This window comes from Peromyscus leucopus, chromosome 2 (genome assembly GCF_004664715.2).
Source record: "Peromyscus leucopus breed LL Stock chromosome 2, UCI_PerLeu_2.1, whole genome shotgun sequence".
Classification (NCBI taxonomy): domain Eukaryota; kingdom Metazoa; phylum Chordata; class Mammalia; order Rodentia; family Cricetidae; genus Peromyscus; species Peromyscus leucopus.
In genome coordinates, this window is record NC_051064.1 from 54376812 (window position 1) to 54395229 (window position 18418).

At 54.8% G+C, this 18418-nt stretch overlaps 2 protein-coding genes across 5 annotated transcripts; one reads left to right on the plus strand and one right to left on the minus strand.

The window, feature by feature from the left end:
• Positions 1–1109: 1109 nt before the first annotated feature.
• Positions 1110–7254, plus strand: Ca9 (carbonic anhydrase 9). Its single transcript, XM_028884077.2, has 11 exons — positions 1110–1680; positions 2483–2512; positions 2860–3030; positions 3145–3287; positions 3369–3461; positions 4380–4446; positions 5736–5893; positions 6035–6173; positions 6306–6332; positions 6759–6840; positions 6961–7254. Exons 1-11 carry the CDS (start codon positions 1287–1289, stop codon positions 7025–7027), a joined length of 1371 nt encoding a protein of 456 aa, XP_028739910.2. The 5' UTR covers positions 1110–1286; the 3' UTR covers positions 7028–7254.
• A 1330-nt stretch (positions 7255–8584) lies between these two features.
• Tpm2 (tropomyosin 2) lies at positions 8585–17739 on the minus strand. 4 transcript variants are annotated; one of them, XM_028883948.2, is made up of 10 exons: positions 17661–17739; positions 17204–17385; positions 16656–16781; positions 13557–13690; positions 13335–13452; positions 13172–13242; positions 12953–13028; positions 12392–12454; positions 12002–12071; positions 8585–8735 (listed from the first exon to the last, which is right to left on the minus strand). In XM_028883948.2, exons 2-10 carry the CDS (start codon positions 17315–17317, stop codon positions 8653–8655), a joined length of 855 nt encoding a protein of 284 aa, XP_028739781.1. In that variant the 5' UTR covers positions 17318–17385; positions 17661–17739; the 3' UTR covers positions 8585–8652. The 4 variants fall into 4 exon arrangements, with proteins under 4 accessions (XP_028739781.1, XP_028739783.1, XP_028739784.1 ...); XM_028883950.2 differs by lacking the exons at positions 12953–13028; positions 17661–17739 and adding an exon at positions 12606–12681 and having other exon boundaries at positions 17204–17515; XM_028883951.2 differs by lacking the exons at positions 8585–8735; positions 12953–13028; positions 17661–17739 and adding exons at positions 9514–9839; positions 12606–12681 and having other exon boundaries at positions 17204–17515.
• Positions 17740–18418: the final 679 nt, after the last annotated feature.

Consider the following 18418-nt stretch of genomic DNA (forward strand, 5'->3'; position numbering starts at 1 on the left):
TACACACGTACCATGGCACCCATGAGGGACAGAGGATAACCTGTAGGAGATGGTTCTCTCTTTCCACCATGTCAGTTCTGGGGGTCCAGCTCAGATCATCAGACTTGGCGCCTTTACCCACTGAGCCATCTGGCCAGCGTCTGTTCAAAATACCCCATGTCTCTTCTTTGCCCAGAATGCGATTCTCCTTGCTGTGATTAGCACCCACCTCCCCATGGAGCTCCTTCTTCAAAGGTGGGATCAGATTTTGCCCACTTCCATACTTTCTTGAGGCAGAATTATGATAATATGTCCCTGGAGTGAGAGAACTCCTCAGATAAGGACTCTTCATTTTTATTTCCGTATCCCTAGTCCACCGCCTAGCATGCTGCAGGTATTAAATGAATACAGAACGCAAACAGGAGTGGCCTTCTGGGCACTGAAACTTCGATTCAAAAAGGCAATAAACGGTTTGGAGGAAAAAAAAAAAAAAAGAATAGTTTAGGGCTGGGAGTGTGGGTCAGTGGAAGAGCACTTGCCTGGTACACATGTCCCTGGATTTAGTTTCCAGCACTGAAAAACAAGAACGAAGTGAGGGGGGAGGCAAAAAAGTGTACACACACACACACACACACACACACACACACAAATAATCTGACAGGAACATTAAGGGGAAAAGCAAGAGACAAGACTGAATGTTTCTTGGGTGAGGTTTTGCAGACCTGTAAGTTGGAAAAAGAAAATGGTCATACTTTGGCAGGCAATGGGGGAGCCATCAGAGTCTCTCATATACATATACACTCAAACATTCATGCTCAAATTTGCCTCCTGCTTACCCATGCGCCCCTCCACCTACTCAACCCTAGGCTCCCCCAAGTGTCTTTACCTGAGACCCAACTGGGGCAGGATTTATACACGGGTTTCTTGTCTCCTCAACTCAACTACACGGGGGCCCAGCTCCCTTCTTTCCCCTTCCTTCCCTGCCAGGGCTGGGAAGCAGGCCAGGCCTAGCAGAGACTGCCGGGCAGAAGCTGGGTGGTGCCACGGAGAACCTATACAGTGCCAGGTGGTGCCTTGGGCTCCAAGCTGAGCTGGTGATCCTGATAACCTTGTGCCTGTGAACACACACTTGCCTATCACCCCAACCCTACCTCTTACCCGACCTGTGTCCAGGCTTCGGTATCGGGGAGGGGGCACAGGGCCAGACAGACCTGTGGGACTTTGGCTCCATCTCTACAAAAGGGCATTCTCTGAGTCAGCCTGCTCCCCTCAAGGCTTGCTCCTCCCCCACCCAGCTCCTGTTTCCGATGCACGTACAGCCCGTACACACCGCGTCCTGGGACACCCCAGTCAGTCGCATGGCTGCCCTGGGCCCCAACCCCTGGCCCCCTTTACTAATCCCAGCTCCTACTGTACCACTCCTGCTGCTGCTGCTGCTGCTCCCAGCGTCTGCTCATCCCCAGGGCCTGTCCGGAATGCCGGGGGAGCCCTCCTTGGGAGAAAGTTCATCTGGGGAGGATGTTCTGGGCGTGGAGGATCTGCCCAGTCAAGAGGATGCACCTGGAGAGGCGGATCCACCTGGTGGGGAGGACCCACCTGGAGGTAATTCTGAAGCCCAAAAGGAGGATTCCCTGAAGTTAGAGGATCTACCCACTGCTGAGCCTCCTGAGGACAGTCAAGGTCCCCACAAGGACGGAAAAGGTAAGTGGTCATCAGCTTCAGCTTCCAAAGCGGGGCTCAGGTAGTTTCAGGCCTCCCCTCCCCACACCCCAACCCTAGCAGAGCGTGAAGGAAGAAAACTGTAGTCTAATAGGTAGCCCTTCTCCCTAAAGGAGAGAATAGTTGGGAGGGGGAGAGAGAGAGAGAGAGAGAGAGAGAGCGAGAGAGAGAGAGAGAGAGAGAGAGAGAGAGAGAGAGAGAGAGAATGATGAGGAGAGAATGGGGTTCTGAGAGGGCCTCCAGAGAGCATACAGCTGTCACTCATTTACAATTGCAGCGTAAGAAGAAGCAATCAACAGGTGGAGAACTTTGGTTTGCTTGGGGAGGCGGGCAAGGGGTGAGGCGGGGTCTTCTTGTTAGATCGGGCTGGCCTTGAACTATTTTCTGCCATCCCCCGTCTCTACCTCTGAGGTCTGGGATTTCAGGCGTGCACCGCCACACTGGACTCTAAGGTAGGAACTTTGGGGAAGAAGCTGGAGGCAGGGAAGAGACAGTGGGAAGGTGAGATGAGCCGAGAAAAGGACGGACGATCTACTGATTTGGACCTGCAGACTGAAGTCACTCTCCAGACCTGGCATTTGCCAACTTTCCCCAGTGTCCGAGTCACAGCTGGTGGCAGGCCACCATGCTTGGCACCCAGCCTGCGTCTGCTACCTGCACATTCTTGTCAGACATCCGGGGCTGTGAGGCCCCACCAGAGCCGGAGGGACTCTTTTTTCATTTGGGGCACTGGGAAGTGACTGGACTGTAAGAGTGGGCTTATTAATTCTTCTTATTTATGCAGGGGGTGGCCACAGTCTTTGGAGCTATAGAGGTAAGACGCTGCCTCCTACACAGACCTAGTCTGGGAGTCCAGCCCCATTGATCTGCCGTGTCCCCCGTCGTCGTCCCCCCCCCCCCCCCGTCCCCAATCTCCAATACTAGCTCTAGTCTGGACTCACGTCTCTGATCTCCAGCCCCATTGATCTGCCGTGTCCCTCCTCCCCCGGTGTCCCCCCCCCCCCGTCCCCAATCTCCAATACTAGCTCTAGTCTGGACTCACGTCTCTGATCTCCCCCCACCTCACTCCGGCCTCCAAGCTTCCTGACTCCACCCCCTACTTATCCTAACGGTTCTTGTCCCAATCATCAGACTTCTTGCACTTTTTCCCTCTCATCCCAGGCACCCTACTCTGGCCCCAGGTGTCCCCAGCCTGTGCCGGCCGATTTCAGTCCCCTGTGGATATCCGCCTGGAGCTCACCTCATTCTGCCGCGCCCTGCCACCCCTGGAACTACTGGGCTATGAGCTCCAGCCTCTCCCGGAACTCAGCCTGTTCAACAACGGCCACACGGGTGAGGTGTCTGGGGCGGGACCTACGGAGGGGGTGTGGCAAGTAAGCTGTGCCTGGGGGTTCTGCCGGTGCCCGCGGGTGGGTAGACCTTGCTCCCTTGCCACCCCCCACGCAGTACAGCTGACTCTGCCCCCGGGGCTGAAGATGGCACTGGGACCTGGGCAGGAATACCGGGCCCTGCAGTTGCATTTACACTGGGGGACTTCAGACCGTCCCGGCTCAGAGCACACTGTCAATGGCCACCGTTTCCCTGCTGAGGTGGGCATCGGGCTGTCCCAGGAGGGACAAGGAGGGTGTGCTCAGGGCTCTGGCCTCAGTCTGACCTGTACACTCTTCTAGATCCACGTGGTTCACCTCAGTACTGCTTTCTCAGAGTTTCATGAAGCCTTGGGTCGCCCGGGGGGCCTGGCTGTTTTGGCTGCCTTTCTGCAGGTACTGCACTTGACACTGTGTCCCATGGGTTCAGTGCATCTTGTTAGCAGAGACTTGATTCCAGCACTCTCAAGCCGGTCCATTAGCTGTCAGCTCCATTCACTCCTTTGTTCATTCAGCAGCAGCAGGGGACCAGGGAACAGGTTACAGGAAGGCTTCCTTTAAGGAGCCCACAGACAGAGCAAAGGCTGACTTGACAGTCATAAGTGAAGAACACTAAAAATCGTGGTCACAGAGGAGGTGAAACTTACATCCTTCACTGGTGGGAAAAAGGAGGAATGCCGTGCACAGAGAGAGAACACGATGAGCAGAGACAGAGTGTGGACCATTCAGGGAATGCCACAGGCAACACACTGGGCCTGGGGAGGAGTCACCTCTCTGCCACTTCTGTGATCCATCATCTCCCCACCATGAAATGCAGCATTCAGTGACCTCTTTGCACCTGTAGCGATCAAGAATGCACTTAGCCATGGTAGGAGGAAGCCAGGAAGTCACTCACTAGTGTGAGGTTCCCAGCACGAAGTGCCTCAGGTGTAGCATGCAGGACCACACTCCCAGAGTCAGACTCGTGAATTATCAGGGTGAATGCAGAGGTAACACAGTTCAATGTGTATTATGGTTTCCTTTGGAGACCGTGGAGTGTATTCGGAAATAGCCCAGATCACCGAGGGGCCAAGCATCTAGTAAATTTTCTCCTCCTCCTTCAGTTTGCCATTGAAATCCAGCACACCAGGCTAATTCATTTGTAAAGCAAGAGTGATAGAATTTGAATAATGAGATTTTTATATTCCCCCAGCATTCTTAGAGGCGGGGAGTGGGGAAAGACTGCCGGGCCCTATCCCGTGTTCGGGCCTCCACCTGTAGTCCTAGAAACAGGTCTCAGTCTGCCTTGCATTGCGTCCCACGCCCACCCTGCAGGAGAGCCCAGAAGAGAACAGTGCCTATGAACAGTTGCTGTCCCATCTGGAAGAAATTTCAGAGGAAGGTCAGTTTGGGGCGTCCTTAGGAACTGCACATCTGAGAATGGGGGTATGGGAGGAGTTGGGGTGAGCCGCTCTGAGCTTGGTAATAACTGTTGAGAGACAGGGGGAATGAGGAAACAGGAAATAAAATTAAACAAAAAAGCAAAGTTGAGGCTGGCCATGGTGGCATGTGTCTTAAGTTCAAGGCCAACCTGGTCTACATAGTGAGTTCCAGGCCAATCAGAACTACATAGTAAGACCCTGTCTCAAAAACAAACAAAATAAAATCAAAGTAGAGAGAAAAAAAATGTTTAAAACATATGATTGAGTATGGAAAGCTAAACTGTTTTTGAGAACTGTCTACCATTTATAAACACCAATATTTTCTATTTATAAATGTTTTAGAGCAGGGCATGGTAGCGCACGCTGATGGAACCAGTGCTTGGCTACATTCCAAGTTGGAAGCCAGCCTGTGCTACATGAGACCATGTCTCAAAAAAAAAAAAAAAAAAAAAGCTAGGGATATAGCTTGGCAGCAGATCGAGGGCATGTATGCGGCCCTAGGTCCAGCATTGAAAACCCACGTTAGCTGGAATCTAGTTCCCTTCTCAGTGACTGAATTATTCTTTTAAATCTCACTTTACTAGACTTTTAGGTTTTTGATAAACTGAAACTCACAGAGCTTTTGTGTCTGTTTTTTTGTTTTGTTTTGGTTTGGTTTTGGTTTTTCGAGACAGGATTTCTCTGTGTAGCTTTGCGAATTTCCTGGAACTCATTCTGTAGCCCAGGCTGGCCTCGAACTCACAAAGATCCGCCTGCCTCTGCCTCCCGAGTGCTGGGATTAAAGGCGTGCGCCACCACCGCCCGACTGTCTGTTTTTTATAGTTACAAATATTAAATATATTTACAAGTTATTCTATGTGTGTTTGCATGTGGGGGTGTGCTCACTAGACAGAATACAGGGCCTCTACCACTGAACTACATTCCAGCTCCATTCCCTCCTTTTATTCCAATCTGGGCTTAAGTCAGCTGCCCTGCCTGATACGGTAGTGTACTCAGAAGAACGAAAGGAGGGCTCGTGAACTCTCTTCTTGGGACTGTGGGGACCTCATGATTCTCGGCTACAACTGAATTTCCGAGCCGCACAACCTTTGAATGGCTCCGCAGTGCAAGGCCCCTCTAACTGCCCAAAGCCCTTTCCTTCCCTTTGGATTAACCACACACAGTGAGAAGCAGTGACAGTATGCTTGTGCTGGGAGCTTCCGGGCGACGGGATCCAGGCGAGAGACCTCAACCCCGACCCTATCCACAGGCGCGAAGATTGAGATCCCAGGTCTGGATGTATCTGCTCTGCTGCCCTCGGACCTCAGCCGTTACTACCGATACGAGGGCTCTCTGACCACACCCCCCTGCAGCCAGGGGGTCATCTGGACGGTGTTCAACCAGACAGTGAAGCTGAGCGCTAAGCAGGTGAGTGTGGGGTGTGGGTCGACGCGGAAACGTTGGAAAATGGGCATGCGGGAGGAGAAGAGGATGGGCCAAGGGGATAGAGGTTTGGGGACCCCTTGCTTCTTTTTGTCTTGTGCTACCTATTGACCCTCCCTCCCCCAGCTCCATACTCTCTTTGTTTCCCTGTGGGGACCTCATGATTCTCGGCTACAACTGAATTTCCGAGCCGCACAGCCTTTGAATGGGCGAGTGATCGAGGCCTCTTTCCCCGCCGCCGGAGTGGACAGCAGCCCGGAGCCAGGTGCGCAGATGTCTGATAGGCCACGCCGCCGCCCCATCCCTTAGCCATGGGCCCCCCCCCCTTCCTGCGCCTTCATTGGTGCCACAGCCTGTCACAGGTACTCATGGTTCCCTTGTCTCTTTTTCTCTCCAGTCCCCATGAATTCCTGCCTTGCTGCTGGTGAGTCAGGGTCCCTCTTGTTCCTGATGCTGAGGGGGACACCCTTTAGTAAATCATTCAGCCCAGGAGCTAGGATAATAAATGTCCCCAAACCAATACGATAGGTCAGGTGGGGGACCCTCTCCCCAGCCGCCACCTCAGCCTCCTTGTTTCTCTGGTTTAGTTTATCAGAATGGAGCTCCAGAAATCTTCTGTGATGCCCCTCCCCCAGCATCCCTCTCGCCTAGCTGCTAGAGGGAAAATGGTGCCTGTCTGCATGGTTCTTGCTGTCCCCCGTCCCCCTCCATCCTCCAGCTGGCCTGTTCTGGAGACGGAAGCCCTGGGGACTGCCTGAGCACTCACTCGGGGGAAAGGGTCAGGAGTACAGGAAGCCAGCTTGGAGGGAAACCCACGGCACTCCCTGAGGCGGCCCCTCCTTTCCCCTAGGTGACATCCTGGCCTTGGTGTTTGGCATCCTCTTTGCTGCCACCTGCGTGGCCCTCCTCATACAGCTGTGGAGGCAGCACAGGTATCCACGGCCCCTCCCTTGGCACAGCCTTTTTGGTATAAGCCGGAATTTGGTATATTCCGGGACTGCAGATGAGCTCATTCAGGGCCGGGTTTCTGACTCTAGTTCCCTGATCTATAGGTACAGAAGTGAGACCAAAGACGGAGCCAGCTACAGCCCAGCAGAAATGACAGAAACTGGAGCCTAAGAAGCAGCCAGCTGGAGGATGCTGGGAACCCTGTCCTGTCCCGCCCATCTGCCCCTTATACAGCTTCTTTTAACCACCAAGGAATCTTTCTCATCTTAACTTTTCTTCTTTTCCTTAAAGTACTGTCATGGGATCTTATAGTGAAAAGGCAGGATTGGACTCAGTTCTTGCTTTTTTTTTTCTTCTCTTTCTTGAGACAGAGTTTCTCTGTGTAGCTCTGGCTGGCTGTCCTGGAACTCGCTCTGTAGGCCAGGCTGGCCTTGAACAGAGAGACCTGAAGGCCTCTGCCTCTGAGTGCTGGGATTACAGGCATGTGCCACCACCGCCTGGCATGATATTCTTGCTCTCACTATGCAGTCAAATGCTCTACCACGGAGCTATACACCCCTTGATCTTACTATATAGCCCAGGCTGGCCTGGAACTGAGTGTGTGTGGTAATGGAGTTTGAACCCAGGATCTTGTTCCAGCTAGGCAAGTGCTGTACCACTGAATAAGCATCTAGTCCCTGAACTCTCTACCCCTGTCTCAGCCTCTTGAGTGCTGGCATGACAGGCATGCACCATCATGCCTGGCTCATCTCGATTATTTTTAAAATAAATATTTCTAGTAAAACACGTATAAACGGCTTTTGTCCGTGAATCAAAGGATGTTCTATTAATTTCCTATGGCTGGGGGGGGGACAACTCCCACGAGCTCAGAGGTGACACTCTTACAGGTCCCGAGGCAGGGATGTCCAAGATGAACTTTATGTGCTAGTCCAGGTGTGAGTGGGCTGTGTTCTTCCTGAGTTTCTCGAGGGGGACACGCCCACTTCCAGACTCTAGCTGCCCCCTGCACTCCTGGCTCACGGCCCCTTCCCACAGTACCCCGACTGACTCATTCCCGCTGTCACACCTGCACCTGCTGCCTTTCACCTTATCCCCACCCCCACAATAGCCTTTCCGCTTCCCTTCCAGACAGTCTTACTCTGTAGCCCAGGCTGTCTCAGGACTGTCCTAGCCTCAGTCTCCCGAGCGCTGGGACTACAGGCCCGCACCATCATGCTCGGCTTTTTCCTGACCCTCTGAGCCTGACCCGCTAACCCAAGATGAGCCCCTCCATTTCAGATTCTTTGCTCAGCCACACAGAGCCTCTTTCTGGCTAGCGTGGCATTTCTTGGGATTAGCATATGGATCTTGTTGGGGCAAGAGCACAGAGCAGTCTGGAGTCAGGAGGAGGCTGGCGTGGCCACACCCTCTAAACTTCAGTTCGCACCCAGTGAGCCTTTGCGCTTTCACCCTGTCGAGGAAACTGTCCTTTCTGGCAGATTCGCCTCTAGAATGTCTGCCCAGTGACTGTTGAGACAGAGTTGTGCCGTGGATGGTGGCTTTGCCCTGTGAGGCCTGGAGGCCAGGACAGTTTCCTAACCACTAGGAAACAGTTGTTTGCTGAGTCCAGCACCCACAGCTCAGAGCTCCCATTAAAAAGGGGACCCCGCTGCAGGGACGGGGGCCAGGCCCCGCTCATTCAGGGGTCTTCCCAGCACTACAATCAAAAGAAGACTCCAGGCCCTGGCATGCCAGGAACATCAGTTTATTGGCCTGAGGAGGCAACTGTATAGTCTGGTAGGCGGCAGGGCCAGCCCTCACAGGTTGTTGAGTTCCAGAAGGGTCTGGTCCAAGGTCTGGTGAATCTCCACGTTCTCTTCCTTGGCACTAGCCAAAGTCTCTGTGAGGGGAAGCAACAGGTGAGGTGGGGGAGGGGAAGCGGGAGGGAGGGAGGGAGGGAGGGAGGGAGGAACATGAGGGAGCCAAGGACAGGGAGGGAGGGAGCCAAGGACATGGAGAGGCGGCACACACAAACATGGTAGGAGACACTTGTGGACCTGGGGCCTGTGGCTGGGCAAACGGGCCGACTGACAGACCCAAATCCTACACCAGGCCGTGGCTGGGGTAGTGTCCGTGGCGTGAGGAGGCCTGTGTTGTAAACGGGGTTGTCTTCCTTTAGGTTTAGGAAAGTTGGAAACGGAAGGGAAGACACAGGTTCAGCCAGGAAAGGGAGGGTCAGACAGACAGAACTGGGACAGAAAACAGACCTGCGGCTGCCGTGAAAGCCCCTCTTGCTGAGATCCAATACCTTTCCGACTTCACGCCAGACCTTTCCTGAGCTTCCGACCCCTGCCCTGTGCCTCACCACCCCGCTGCTTCCCTCCCAGCCATTCCATCAGATTCTGGAATCCCAGTTCAGTGCTCCAAGGTCAGTGATGGGCGGCAGACGAGAGGGGAGGTGGTGCTCGAGAGACCCCCATGTGTCACGTGCATTGATTATCAGAAAGTGACAGGCTGGGAGTGTCATGCAGAAGGAGCTGTGAGGGCCACAGTGTTCCGTGGGAGGGCCGAGGGTCACAAGACTGGGGACGTGGGTAAAAGCCAGGGTCTCAGGAGTAAATCAGTGCGTCTGACAGTGATGAAGAGCTGGGGGGGGGGGAGAGGGCAGGAAGACAGCGTGGAGACCAAGTTCAGAGTTTATTAAGTAGTAGTAGCGGAGGTGGGAGGTCAGTGGATGGTGGATAGAGAGCAGGATAGAGCCAGTGCCAGAGTGGGGGGGCTGGAGTGACAGGGGCTCCCTCCGCTGCCCGGGGCCTGGCTACGCATGTTGCCCATTTGTGCTCCTCCTGGCTGCCCCGCCCCCGGGAGAGAACGGAAAGAGAGAAGAGAAGAGGGTCTGCGAAGGCCACAGCAGCATGGACTCAGAGGGAGGTGATGTCATTGAGTGCGTTGTCCAGCTCCTCGCTGATGGCCTTGTACTTCATCTTCTGTGCGTAGACTTCGTCTGGGGAGTCCGAAGAGGGCGAGGGCGGGAGGGAGGAGCATGGGGGAGGGAGGGCAGAGCATGGGAGGGGGGAGGAGGTGGAGGAGGACAGGAGGGCAGAAGGAGAGAAGGGAGAGAAGATGATGAAATGGAAAACAGAATCAGAGAGATGGATAGAAGAGAGAGGCCGGAGGATGGCAGTCAGGGCTTCCTCTTCCCCTTTCTCTCCCCTGGCTTCTCTTGGTCCTCTGCACCCCAACTTCTCACTCCCCGCTGCAGCATCTCCCAGGAGCCTGTGGGCGGTGCTCTGGTGCTCTGAGCAGGCAGGCATGCATGCTTAAGACAGAAAGGAAGCGTGCTGACCAGGAAAGTCTAAAGTCCTGAAGGTGGAGATAAACGGTCCTGCTTGCCTGAGAAGACTGGGAAAGGAGGCATGAGGGCTAATGAAAGGAAAAGGTTGTCAGAATAAAAGAGAAAGGCGACCTCCGCTGATACGCGCAGTAGCCACAGACCAGCCAATACCTGGATTTCCGGTTTTGCCAAGTGTAGCTCAAAGTAGTATCTTCCATTAACAGTATTGCGTAAATCCTGATATTTGATCACATAGTGGCTGGGGTATAGCTCAGTGGCAAAGAACTTGCCTGACATTTATAAGGCCCTAGGTTCAATTCCTAGCACTGAATAAAACCAACGATCAGATAGCTCTGGATTCCGTAAAGAAATCTCGGGGCTGCAGGCAGGTCTGTGGTAGAGCACTGGTCTAAAACATACAAGGCTGGAGGTTCCATCCCCGCACAAGGGGGTGGGGCGTCCTTACAATGCAATAAGATGATTTTTTTTTTTTTGTCCTTGGACAATAACGGCATCAGCATTAAGGAGCTGGTGGCCCAAGCCTGTAATACTAGCATTGTGGAGCCAGATTTGCCAGCCTGGTCTACAGAGTAAGATCCTGCCCAGGGCCGTGCGGTGGTGGCCCATGCCTTTAATCCCAGCACTTGGGAGGCAGAGGCAGGCGGATCTCTGTGAGTTTGAGGCCAGCCTGGTCTACAGAGTGAGTTCCAGGACAGCCAGGGCTACACAAAGAAACCCTGTCTCAGGGAAAAAAAAAAAAAAGATCCTGTCCAGGGAAAGAGATCATTTGGAGTAGGATCTAGAATCTGTTTTTCTTTTTTCTTCTTATTTATTTATTTACTCATTCATTTATTTCCATTAAACCAGGGCCTCCCATGTGCTCTGCCACTTCAGCCCTCAGGAATCCAATTTTTAAAATGGTGTGGATATGTAATGATGTGTGTGTGTGTGTGTGTGTGTGTGTGTGTGTGTGTGTGTGTGTGTGTGTGTGTTTGTGGGTATGTGTATCCTATGGTGTCTGTGTGGAGGTCAGAGATCAACTTTGATGTTGGTCCTTATCTTCTACCTTGTTTGAGACGAGTCTTATCATCACTTCAAATGCCAGGCCAGTAGAGCTTCTAGCCATCCTCCTGTCTCCACGCCCCCTTTCCTATGCTATAGTGTTAGGAGCGCCGGAGCTACAGACACCGTGTCTAGCTTTTCCATGCGTTCTGGGTATCAGAATTCACGTCCTCACGTTGTGGGGCGGTGCTTTACTCACCAAGCCACTTTCCAAGCCCAGGAATATGTTTTCTATTTTTAGATTTGAAAAATGTGCTGGGCAGCAGTGGTGCACGCCTTTAATCCCAGCCTCAGGAGGCAGAGGCAGGTGGATCTCTGAGTTTGAGGCCAGCCTGATCTACAGAGTTTCAGGACAGCCAGGGCTCCATAGAGAAACCCTGCCTCAAAAAAATATTTTTTTTTTCACATGTATAGGTATCTTGCTTGCATGTCTGTGTACTATGTGCATGCCAACAGAGGCCAGAAGAGACCAGAACTGGAGTTACAGAAGCTCGTGAGCCACCGTGTAGGTGCTGGGACTCAAGCCCGGGTCCTCTGGAAGAGCAGCCAGTTCTCTTAACCACTGAGCCGGCTCTCCAGCCCCAGCAATCTGTTTATAACTCTTCATTCATTCTAAACTTGAGAAGCAGTGGAGTGGACTGTCCTAATTCCTTGGACTATGGACATGGCCCACCAGAGTCTGCAGAGCCCCGGGTAATCCAGCTCATTTAACAGTGAGATCAGGGACAGGCTGATCGGGATGGGTGTGGAGGAGTATCCATCCTTTTTACCTTCCAGGTCATCAATGGTCTTCTCCAACTTTGCCACAGATCTTTCAGCAAACTCTGCTCGGGTCTCGGCCTGGAAAAAAGAGAAAGGATGGGAGGCATGGCCAAGAAAGAAGCCTTCCCAGAGAGCCTCCCCAATTCACCCTTTTTTTTTTTTTTTTAAATATTTATTTATTGTGTATACAGTGTTCTGTCTGCATGTGTCCCTGCAGGCCCGAAGAGGGCACCAGATATCACTACAGATGGTTGTGAGCCACCACGTGGTTGCTGGGAATTGAACTCAGGACCTTTGGAAGAACAGTCTGTGCTCTTAACCACTGAGCCATCTCTCCAGCCCCCTCATCCTTCTTTTCTGGTCTCAAACACTCAGTTTCCTGCCACGGGCAATCTCACCTCCTTCAGCTTCTCCTCCAGAAGTTTGATCTCTTCTTCGTACTTGTCCTCTTTGGTGGAATACTTTAAGAGACACACACATGCTGTCAGCAAGCTGCTGCTTCCTTCATCCGGAATCCTCCAGCGAGCTCCTGCTGATCTTCTCGAAGCAGCTAGTCCGCCCTCCCTACGCCCTCCCTGCACAGCCCCGTCCTCACTGCCCCGCCCCCTCTACCTTGTCCGCTTGGGCCTCCAGGGATTTCAAGTTGTTGGTAACAATTTTCAGCTCCTCCTCTAGGTCCCCACATTTACTGCAGGGGTGTGTGCCAGGGTGGAGGGTGAAGGCACAGGGAGGTGGGACAGTGGGGGTGGCCCAGTGGGGGGTGGGTGGGAAGGGGGGAGGAGAAAAGAGAAGAGCAGAGAGAGGTGAGGGTGAGAGCAGTGAGCCTGGAAGCCACAACCCCACCCCCAGCCCCGGATTCCTGCTGCGGGAGAGAGGCAGCAGCCGGAGACGCTGAGCTGAGGACAGACGCGAGGTGGGAAAAGCTGCCATTGCCTAGAAAGGCCCAGAGAGGTTACTACCTCCTCCTCGGAGGCTATCAGCGACTTGAGGGCCTGGTCCATGGTTCGAAGCTCCTCCTCCAGCTGCCTGGCTCGGCTGGGGGCAGCAGGCATAGATCAGAGGGCAAGGCTTGTCCCTGTGGCCTCTGGCCTGGGGAGCTACCTGACCAGTGTGCACAGTGCCCCAGACAGAGCCTCGGCTCCTCTACTGTTCCCTTCGCACCCCCAGGGCAGCCTTACCTCTCAGCCACCTCCGCTCTCTCTTCTGAGCGCTCCAGCTCTCCTTCCAGGATCACCAGCTTCCTGGCCACCTGAGGGGAAGTGGGAGAGAGAAGTGGGTGAGCAGTGACCGACTGGGTCTCTGGGGACCGTGGGTGGGAGTGAAGAGGGGCGAGGCCATCACCTCCTCGTATTTGCGGTCTGAGTCCTCAGCGATGTGCTTGGCCTCCTTCAGCTGCATCTCCTGCAGCTCCATCTTCTCCTCATCCTTCATGGCCCGGTTCTCAATGACCTTCATTCCTCTGAGAAGCGGGAGAGAGGTGCATGTGGGGTCGGTGCCAGCAGAGACAGGCCCTCCCCCTGCAGCCCCTGACCTGCCTCCCTCCGGGCCCCGGCTGGTCCCCACCTCTCGCTCTCATCAGCCGCTTTCTCTGCCTCCTCCAGCTTTTGCAAGGCTGTGGCCAGGCGCTCCTGCGCCCGATCCAACTCCTCCTCTACTAGCTGAATGCGGCGGTTCAGGGAGGCCACATCTGCTTCAGCCTGTGGGTCAGAGGGCAGAGGTCAAAAGGCTTTGTACACCTTAGTGAGGATCAGCTAAGCTCCAAGGACAGCACGACGCCTCTCCTGAATCTTAGCTTTCTGGTTTCTGTGTGTTCAATGTATTTGCCCCCATCTAAACAATCCTCTCTTAGGTGAAAACCTGCACACACACACACACACACACACACACCCAACAAGCTCCGTTCTCCCCAGGTGCTGCCTCTTTCCGCACTATGCCTGGTTAGCAATTAGAGGGTCGGTTCCTATAATCCCCTGGAGACCACTCCAAATGCGGACACCTAAGTCTGAGGCAGCTGTGGTTCCTACAAAGCATAGCCTGGCTCAGGTAAGGGGGCGCTGAGAAGACTCAGTACAACCAGACTTTGCCGCTGCTAAAAAGCAGCCAATCACAGAATCAAGTTCCGTGACGTCAGCAGCCACCAGGCAGACTCTCAGCCAGGACTCCCGAGAGACGAGCCAGGCCTGCAAGGAGCTAGGAGGGGCTCCCTGCCAAGGGGACAGTGGGGTGGGAGGAGGGAATGCAAGTGATGATGCTCAGACTCTGAATATGGAAGCAGAACCTCAGAGGTTCTGGAGCAGATCCACGGAAACCCAGGCTACCCTGAGAAAAGAGAGGTAGGGTGGGGCGAGCCGGCCTGTAAAGGAAGATGATAACAGCAATGTGGTGTTTAGTGCGCTGGCGCCGAGTCAGGCGGCCGTCTTGGAGCCGTGGCTCAGCTACTCCACGCTTGTTCCATGACCTTGGGCAGCACATTTGGCCTCTCTAGGCCTCAGTTTCCTCCTCCATAAATCGGAGCTAACAATCACAGCTCCTTCTTTGGACGCTTCTGAGATAATCCCCTATGAATCAACTAGACCAGCTGTGAGGTTCATAAAACTAATCAGGTTTTCAACTCCACGCTAAGATTCACTGAACTGAGCCCTCCAAGGGACTTGGGAGTCTTGTGCCTTAAAAAAAAGTTTTGTTTTGTTTTTTATTTTATTTTATATGTATCGGTGTTTTGCCCGCATGTATGTGCACTGCATGTGTGCCTAGTGCCCATGTGGTTGTGAGGCATCGGGAACTGGACCCAGGACCTCTGGAAGAGCAGCCAGTGCTCTTAACCACTGAGCCATCTCTCCAGCCCCTCCCGGCTTTTTTTTTTTTCTAAGTTCCCAGTTGGTTCTAATTATCACTATGGGAAATAGTGACACTCTATAGATACCGTTCCGAAAACATGGCCTGCTCAGAGTCCTCCCTTCATAAAGGTTAGAGGGCCCCTTCTCATTCTCCAAGACAAAAACAGAGACCCCTGTTGAGATTTAAGACCGAAAAGAAGAAAGGCCCGGACTAGTGGAGGGGAAGAGCTGGGGGGCAGCGCTCCGCTGGGCGAGGCTGGCACGGAAGGCAGGCCCTGGACAACGCTGCAGGGCACGGGAAACATCGCCATATATAGAACGTGGTCTCCAGCTTGTCCTCCAGGTGCCTTCCATACCTGGAGTTTGGCCACCTAGAACAAGAGTCCATCATGGGCGCAGGGCCCAGTGACTCAATGTGGAAACACTCTGGAGACAGGGCAGGGGAGAATGTCTCTGGGGGGCACTGAGGGCTTACTCCAGAGGGGTGGTAGGGCAACACGTGACTGCCAGGTTTGAGAAGTCCTGGGGTCAACCCAGGGCTGACATCTGTCATGTCTGTTCTTCTAAGCTGTGGATGCTCGGGGCTCTCCCACTACAGGACAGTCACTACAATAGCCCCCCATCGGCGAAATGGGAAACAGGAGAGAAGAGAGATCGAGGCACCACGTAAGTTAACTGCTGTGTTCAAGGGGACGCTATAAAATCGGGCCACATTTCCTATTGACTACTGGCAGGGCTGCCTGCTTCCCCAACTGTCCCTGCCCACCCCCCCACACCCCCCATCAAGCTCCTTGGGTTTCCAGTCTTGCCTCCAGCTGCACTGAGCCTTGGTTATTTATAGAGTATCAGATGCCCAGGGTCAATTTTGCTAGCAGCTGCAGGTCAGTTCCCTCCCAAGTGCCAGAGCTGGTCGACAACCAAAGCTGGAGAGTAGAGGTCAAAGAAGCCCAGCTCTGGGGGGCTGGAGAAGTGGAGAATGAGCAACGCCAACCCCATCTCAGGTGCTCAGGCCAGGGCTGTGCTACTCACCCCCGGGCCCTGCTTACAGACTCACCCCAAACTTAAAACAAGAAACTGAGGCAGGCAAGGGTCAAAGTGCCGTTGTAGTGCTATGATCATCCTGACTGAAGACGTGCGTGCATGCGTGCGTGGGGAATGGAGGAAGTAGAGAGTCTGGTTGGGGACAGACAGGGAAACCTCAGGGTAAGCGGAGCCTGCCAAGGTGGCTGCTTTGGCAGTTGTGGCCCTGTGCCTCTGCCCTGTAGCCTGGCCTGAGGTTGACAGCTTAATGAGGGTAAATGAGGAGCCATCAGAACCTGAGCCGGGCTCCAGGGCAGCAGCTGGTGCCAGAAGGTCAGGGGCAGGGACTTCCTAAGGGCCCCCTAGTGCTGGAATTCAAACCAGAGCCCCATCTTTGGAACACTCTCCCTCTCCTGCCCGCTAGCTCCCCACATTCAATCCCAACCCTCACACACACCAAATGTGGCTGCCGTCTCCTCCTCTTGGTTCTCAGAAGGAGGATTAATCAAGGGGGAGGGATGGTAAATTCTCACCTCCCCCCCCACAGTGACTCACCATTCAATCACTGTGCATTCTAAGGGCTGGACCCAAAGGGAATTACAGGGCTGAGTCCCGGGGGGAAGTAGTAGGTGGTTTTGATTTACCCAGAGTTACTTGTGTAAACCTGCCCCTGGCTGGTGTTACACAGAGTAAACCATGTCTGTTCTGGTGCTAGAGACCGAGGTCCGCTTCTCCCTTCGAGCTCATGCCTAGGGCTCCTCGCCAGTGTCCCAGGGCCGCTAAACCTCCCCAAACCCACACTCACGTCGGTGGCCTTCTTCTCGGCCTGCTCCAGTTTCTCCTGGGCATCCTTCACAGACTCGGAATACTTTTCCACCTCATCCTCTGTCCCTTTCAGCTTCTTCTGGAGGGCCTGCTGCTCTTCCTCCAGCTGTGGAAGAGCGAGACTTGATCATCCAGGTCTGGGTCAGGCCCTGGAGGCAAGGAAGGCCAGGCCTGGGAAGGATGTGTATGTGTGTGTGTGTGTGTGTGTGTGTGTGTGTGTGTGTGTGTTTCTAGGAGATACTTGGAGATTGCTGGGGGAGAAGAAGGGTGAAGGAGAGACAGTCCAGTCCGCAGGAGGCCCTGGGAGGAGAAAGTATAAACCTCAAGAGGCAAGGACCCATTGCAGCTTTGGGATGACAGGGGCGGTAACTGGGGACCCCTCAGGCTATGGTGGGTGGGGTGAAAGTTCCAGTTAGGGCTGAGCTCAGGAAGGTCCGGGGAAGGCCCAGCCCCCACATTGATAGGAAGGCCTTGGAGAGCAGACCCAAGGCTGGGGGAGAGAGGGGGAGGGGGTACACTGGACCCCACCTGCTTGCATCGGTCCTCAGCTTGCTTCTTGTCGGCTTCGGCCTGCTCCGCGCGGTCGATGGCATTCTCCTTGTCCAGTTTCAGCATCTGCATCTTCTTCTTGATGGCGTCCATGGCTGCAGTGGGGGGTGGGCCGACGGGCGGGCTGTGAAGACTTGGGTAGACTCGGCTGTCTGCGAGCCCTGGATGCACAGGGAGGGGACAGATCAGGAGGACCGAGAGGGACTGGGATGTCCCAGGAGCGCGGGCGCCTAAAAGGCGGGGAGGGACCGGGCGGAGCCGGGGGCCGGGACCCTCCCCCACCGAGTCCCAAACCTTGTAGGGGCAGAAGCACTGCCCGGTCGCGGGGCGCGGCTGCTCTTTGCGCCCACCCCTCCGGTCCGCCCCCTCGGGTCCTGGCCCCGCCTCCCCTCTTCCCCCGCCAGCCGTCGGAAGGAAAATTAAAGGCTGAAAAAACCTTGGTCAGCAGAGGGGCTAGGACCCTTGGGCCGGGGGCTCAGCGCTTCCTCTGAGTGACAGCCGGGCCCAGTGGCAGCTGGGGCTGGGGCCCGCGGGGCTATTTCAGGGCGTGAGCTCACGGCAGCTGCCCGGGCGCAGGGACCGCGTGCCCCCCCTCAGCTAGCAGCAGCCGCTGCCCTTAATTTAGAAGTTTCCTGTAAATCCCCCCAGATTAAATGTCTCTTAGGAGGCGGATCGCCTGCACGCCTCGAGTGCCTCAGTTTACCCCGGGTCCCAGACTCCGGGTTTGCGCTACCGAGACATGAAGGTGGTGGTGAAGTCTCTTGGAGTGCTTGGGGAAACTGAGGCAGGAGGCCTGCTGCCCCCCCAAGGGCGGGCCTGGCATCTATCAACCTAGTGTCTGTCCTCTCCCAGTCTCAGTGCCCAGAGCCAGGTTCTCCGCGCCCGCCCGCCCCGCCCCCCACGTGCCCCGCATATTTTCCACGAGGCTGCAGCCCGGCTGGCCAGGGTGCTCTCCCCACCCCCACTCCCACCCGGGACCCGGCGCTCCCGCCCCCTCCGGGCTCTGTCTGCTCCCCCCACTTTCGCCGCTCTCTCTTTCCCCGGCGCCCGCCCTCCTCCCCACGTCTCCCAGCGGACTCGGCGGTCTTCCCCAATGGGCCAACTTGACTCCGAATTTTCTTTTCTGACCTTTTTTGGGATGTTTCCCCGTGGAGGGGCGGGGCCGGGCCACCGAGAGCCGAAGGGCACGCCCGG

Excerpts from the sequence above, each read along its gene's own strand:
- Ca9 (XM_028884077.2), top strand. The coding sequence starts at position 1,287 with ATGCACGTACAGCCCGTACACACCGCGTCCTGGGACACCCCAGTCAGT. Across the intron at positions 3,288-3,368 it reads GCCACCGTTTCCCTGCTGAG|ATCCACGTGGTTCACCTCAG; the intron begins GTGGGCATCGGG and ends ACACTCTTCTAG. Across the intron at positions 3,462-4,379 it reads TTTTGGCTGCCTTTCTGCAG|GAGAGCCCAGAAGAGAACAG; the intron begins GTACTGCACTTG and ends CCCACCCTGCAG.
- Tpm2 (XM_028883948.2), bottom strand. The coding sequence starts at position 17,317 with ATGGACGCCATCAAGAAGAAGATGCAGATGCTGAAACTGGACAAGGAG. Across the intron at positions 13,029-13,171 it reads AGAGCGGAGGTGGCTGAGAG|CCGAGCCAGGCAGCTGGAGG; the intron begins GTAAGGCTGCCC and ends TGCTGCCCCCAG. Across the intron at positions 8,736-12,001 it reads GACCATTGATGACCTGGAAG|AGACTTTGGCTAGTGCCAAG; the intron begins GTAAAAAGGATG and ends TTCCCCTCACAG.